At 43.3% G+C, this 5447-nt stretch overlaps 1 protein-coding gene across 1 annotated transcript; it reads left to right on the top strand.

Annotated features, from left to right (window-relative positions):
* Positions 1–674: 674 nt before the first annotated feature.
* On the top strand, positions 675–4888 carry S100P (S100 calcium binding protein P). The gene is made up of 2 exons (XM_058804203.1): positions 675–858; positions 4598–4888. The coding sequence occupies exons 1-2, from the start codon at positions 721–723 to the stop codon at positions 4745–4747; spliced, it is 288 nt and encodes a 95-aa protein (XP_058660186.1). The 5' UTR covers positions 675–720; the 3' UTR covers positions 4748–4888.
* The last annotated feature ends 559 nt before the right edge of the window (positions 4889–5447 follow it).

Here is a 5447-nt window from a genome sequence, read left to right as displayed (position 1 = left end):
TGTGGAGCAGCTCTGCAAGGCTCCCTTTGCTGGCCCTGGGCAGATGCAGGGCTCCTTTTGCTGCCTGTGGAGAGATGCTGGTCCATAAGACCTGTTTGAGATATCTGCTATGGCCTGAGCACAAGCCCAGGAGGACTGTGGAAGCTGTCTGCATGGCAGATCTCTACTTTTCATCCAGAGAATCCCACCCCAAGTGTGTGCTAGTGATTGATGTAGTTTGTAACAAGGTCCTGAGTGTGGCAGGAAGGCAGTCCAAGCCTGCAGCCCTTCACAATCCCTAACTGTGGTGGTGAGGTACAGGTGAGATGCTCAATTTCCTCCTGAAGAGGAAGCTGATACTGCACCAAAATTGGGCTGCCAACCCTCTGCTCCCAAGGGATATCTGAAAGAACAAATCTTGAGCAAACAGCCAATAACAAAATCTGATTTTTGTGTGTTAGTCACGCTGTGTACCTTGAAGGAGAGGCTGGTTTCTACTGGTGAGCAACTGGTTGTACCAGTCACACCAGGACAATAAACCTTGAGTTTTGCAAAGGTGTTGGCATGGAGGTGTGTACTCCAGATAGGGGTGTTTGCTAATGGATGGCTGTCCCCTGGGTGTGCAGCCACTGATTGGAGGGGACAGATGCATAAAGAAGCCCAGAAGCAGAGCAGGCTCCATCCTCCAAGAGAGCCCTGGGGCTGTGCCTGCTCAGGAGAAAGCCAGGCTCCAGAAGCAACATGTCTCAGCTGGAAACTGCAATGGGAATGATCATTGCTGTCTTTGACCAGTATGCAAGGTCTGATGGCAACCGGCAAACCCTCAGCAAAGCAGAACTAAAGACTCTGCTGGAAAAGGAGCTCCCAAATTTCCTCGCGGTAAGAGAAGAGCGCGGCACCGTTTCTGTGTAGCAGGTGCAAGAGCAGCCTGCAGAAACTGTTTTTAGTACATTTTAAAGAACATTATATACAAGAATATGCAATGGTTTGTAGGAAAATATGAAATTTAAAAAAGGTTTTGCACAAATCGGTAAAACTGGTTTAATATGCAAGGCAATTCTCTGTTTGCTAAATTCATCACTTGAAATATCAGGAGAATGGATTTGAAATAGATTTGGTTTCAACTTCAGAATTCATTTACTTCTGTTTATCCCTGGATTCATCATCTCACTTTATATCACAACTTCTATGAAGGTGGTTGTGCTGTCAGCAATTGAGGATCTTGATTGTAGATGGGGAATCTCTCTAAATATTTATACATTTACCTTCTCTAGGTATTTATACTGCATACTCAGTATGCTCATCAAAATGATGCATAAACCAGAACAACAGATGAACTCAGAGCAAACTGTTTGCATTTGTCTTTAATAGCAAAAGAAAGACCTGGATTGTACAACAAAGATTTGTATGTAATCATAAATTGCATTTCAGTGCATTTAATATGTTCTAGTAAAAGCTTTAGCTGCCAAGGAGACAATTTCAATTGTTTTTTAAAATTTTTTCCCTTCACTAAAAAACCAGAAAACACTTTTAAATACATTGTTCTTTCCACATTGGAGTAATATTTAGAGTACTGTTTTGTTACTGTTCTAAATGGCAAAAGTTCCCCACAACTGCTCTTACTGGCTCTAGCTATTTCCTGCAACTGGTGGAAAAACTGGAATTTTCCAGGAAAATAATTAGCTAATTGTCATCTTATAGTCCATCTCTCTTTCCTGCTTTACCTCTTCTAGGAAAAACAAAAACAAAAAAACTGAAAACAACCCAAAGCCCTCATATTTTTATGCCAGTATTTTAAACGAATTTAAACCAATAATATTCCTTGCTCCTGTCTTGCCAAACTGATAACTGCAAGACAAAAACCTCAGAATATAAATCTGACTTCAGAAAAAAAGTTCTACCTGCATTTTCCTGCCATTGATATATGTATTTTTTCATTTTCTAAAAAATCTAGGGAACAGTGTTTTCTAATTTCTTGCGTTTACTTTTGGCCTTAGACTTGATTATAGCTGGCACAGATCACAGCTTCCTGGAAAGGTCTTGAATCAATCAGGCATAAATAGCACAGGACTGAAGGACTGGACTCAGTTATAAAGAATTTCCAAAAAACAATTTCCACTTTTCCATCTCAGAAGTAATTCAGATGCTACAACTTGTTCATATGGTTCACTAAATGATTTGAAATATTAATTTATAAGATTAAAATAATGTCATTTACGAATAGAAAATTAATTAAACCTTCCAGATGCATTCATCTGTCAAATCTGAGGAAATTGTTCAATTTCTAGTGATTTTAAAAGGTCTACACTTAAAATGAAAGATTAAATTACAGGATGAAAAATTTTGTTAATTAGAACATGATCAAAAAATGCCTTCAGATTTAAATTTAGATAGTAATAGTTTTAAATTGGTGGAAATTTTTCAGAAGTTGATATAATTTCCTTCTAGTATTGTCAGGGATTTTTTAATCGTCTGCGAAGGCCCCGCGATTGTTTCCTAGATTTAACAGGTCTGTGCTGCCATCTCCTGCTTAACGTTGCAATTGCAGCTTCGAAAATCCCTGTAGATTACGGGCGCCGAAAAGCCCTCCTGTAAACTTCTTTACTTTCTAATATATTTTGGCAAAATGAAAAAAAAAAAAAAAAAAAAAAAAACACAAAAAAAACCCCAAACAAACCAAAACCCAAAAACAAACAAAACAAAAACAAAACATAACAAAACAAAAAAACATACAAACATTTGTAAATTTGATTATGCATTTCTTAACGTCAGCCTTGAGATGCAGTGGTTCCCAGAGTCACAGAAGCACAGAATGTGCTGCCCACAAAGATCATTGAGTTAAAGCTCTGCCCCTCACAGGACACCCCAGGTGTCACACCATGTGCCTGAGAGCATTGTGCAAACTCTTCCTGAGCTCTGTCAGGTTTGTGCTGTGACCCCTTCCCTCGGGAGCTGTTCCAGGACCCAACCCTCTGAATGATGAACCTTTTTCTGATACCCAACCTAAACCTCCCTTGATACAACTTCAGGCCATTCCCCGGGGTCCTGTCACTGTCACCACAGAGCAGAGATCAATGTCTGCCCTTCCTCTTCCCCTCATGAGGAAGCTGTACCTGCAGTGAGGCCTCCCCTCAGTCTCCCCTTCCCCAGGCTGCCCTCAGCCACTCCTCACACAGCTTCCCCTCAAGGCCCTTCACCATCTCCACTGCCCTCCTTTGGACACTGTCTAACATTCATTGTTGTTTCTTGTATTGTGGTGCCCAAAATTGTCCTCAGCACTCAAGGTGAGGCCTCCCCAGTGCAGAGCAGAGCAGAGCAGGACAATCCCTCCCTGGCCTGACTGACAATGCTGTGCCTGATGTCCCCAGGACAGGGCTGGCCCTCCTGGCTGATTCACACTCAACTTGCCACTGACCAGGAACCCCAGGTCCTTTCCTGGCACTGCTCTCCAGCATATCATTCTCCAGTGTGTCCATACATCCAGGGTTGTCCTGTCCCAGGTACAGAATTCAGAACTTTTCTTGTTCCCTTCATATGGTTGGTGATTGCCCAGCCCTCTCATTTGTTGAGGTGTCCCCACAGGGCCTCTCTGCCTTTGAGGGAGTCAGCAGCTCTTCCCAGTTCTGTATCATCTGCAGACTTGCTCAGTATCCCTTCCCCAACCCATTTATGAAGATGTTGAAGAGCACGGGGACAAGGATGGAGCCCTGTGGAACCCCAGCAGTGACGGGTCCCCAGTCTGATGTCCCCCCATCATGCCCCACCCATGAGCCAGTTGCTCAGCCATCCCATGATGTCCAGCTTGTGCTGGACATTTTGTCCAAAAGGATCATGTGAGAGGCAGTATTGAAAGCTTTACTGAAATCCAAAAAGAAGACATCAACTGGCTTCCCTTGATCAACTAAGGGGGTTACTTTATCATAAAAGGGAATCAGGTTTGCTAAGCAGGGCTTTCCTCTCATGAAGCCCTGCTGGCTGTGACTGATGATGTTCAGTCATTCCATCAGAACAATGGCAACTTAGAAGGATAATGGCAACTTAGAAAAAGATTTGCTGTGGTAACTCAAGCTCAGAATCCCACAGGCTTCACGAGGCACCTGTGGGATTCTGAGCTTGAGTTACCTCACCTCCTGTGAGCGGCTTCTGCTGGGCCATAAGGCCAGTAGCAGCACTCAAAGCACTTTCGAGGCTGTTTGCATATTTTCTGGGGTGGAAGTATTCAATGAAGCTTAAATTTTACATTTGCCCCAGGAAAGCATCTTTTTGCAAAACTGCGAACTGCCAGTGCTCCAGCTGAGCCAGGGGAATGGATGGGGAGCTCATAGCATTTAATTCATCTGGGTGTTGTCCTCAGGGCTTTGTGCTACATAGTTTTAATGGTGATAAATGTTGTTTTAAATGTAGCAACCATGCCTCTCTGGGACAGTGCCAGACTGCAGCTCTCAGGTGTAATAAACCCAGAGGCACATGGTTTTAGCACTCCCCGTTGCTGTGCAGACAGTGGGAGCACGTGGCACCTTTCCAAGTGCCCAGAGCCCAACCAAGGACCTTGTCTGGAGAAGTTGCTGCACTGGGTTTGTGCACCCTCTCACCTCAACCTGCTCTTTTTCTTTTGCAGACTGGGAAGGACAGGAATGCTATTGATAAAGTCTTCAAGAACCTGGATGAAAATGGAGATTCCCAAGTGGACTTCAAAGAATTTGTCATCTTTGTGGCAGCTCTGACTGGCTGCTGTCACAAATATTTTGAGCAGAATGCAGCCAAATAGCTGTCAAACTACTCACAAAAGCTGTCTTTGCATGTGCTCCATATGCCAGTGATATGGATCCCTTCACTCCTTCCATGTACTGCTGTGAAGTTTGCAAGCATGTTGGACTGTAAAAATAAACCCTACTGAGCTTATTCCCTATCCTGAATGCTAATTTCTTCTCATTTGTGGAACAGCCTGGGTTTAATGACTCCCACTAAGTCACACTGAGTAGTTTCTCCCTTTCTCTGGTTTTAAAATTCTTTTCTTAGCCAAAAGGTTCAATGCTCATACCAATGCAGAAGCTGGACAAGAAGAAGGGCTGCTGGAGCCATGCATCAGCTGGAGGCTGTTTGCTACACCCGCATCTCTGGGAGGCATCCCAAATCCACACATGTGCCAGCACAGCTGTACAGGACAGGTTCACTGGCACTGTCTTTGAGCCTGTTTGGTACTCTCAGCTGTGTGATTGTTGCAGGGCTGCCTTGTAGGTTCTTTCTTGGTTAAAACAACAAAACCACCCAAAATACCTTTTCTGGGTTTTTTTCAGCATGGAGGATTCTGTGCAGTTTTGTGTGCTAGTGAGCCACCTCACCCAGATCACATAGATTTATTTTCTCTGACACCATAAGGCTTTTGTACCAATATATTGATATTACTTTAAAATAATTTTAAATATCCTCCCAAATAGTGTGCCATAGTACTTTTGCCTGAAGCAAAA

This window comes from Ammospiza caudacuta, chromosome 4 (assembly GCF_027887145.1).
Source record: "Ammospiza caudacuta isolate bAmmCau1 chromosome 4, bAmmCau1.pri, whole genome shotgun sequence".
Taxonomy (NCBI): Eukaryota; Metazoa; Chordata; class Aves; order Passeriformes; family Passerellidae; genus Ammospiza; species Ammospiza caudacuta.
Note: the sequence above shows the minus strand (reverse complement) of the source record. Positions and strands in the feature narration are given on the sequence as shown.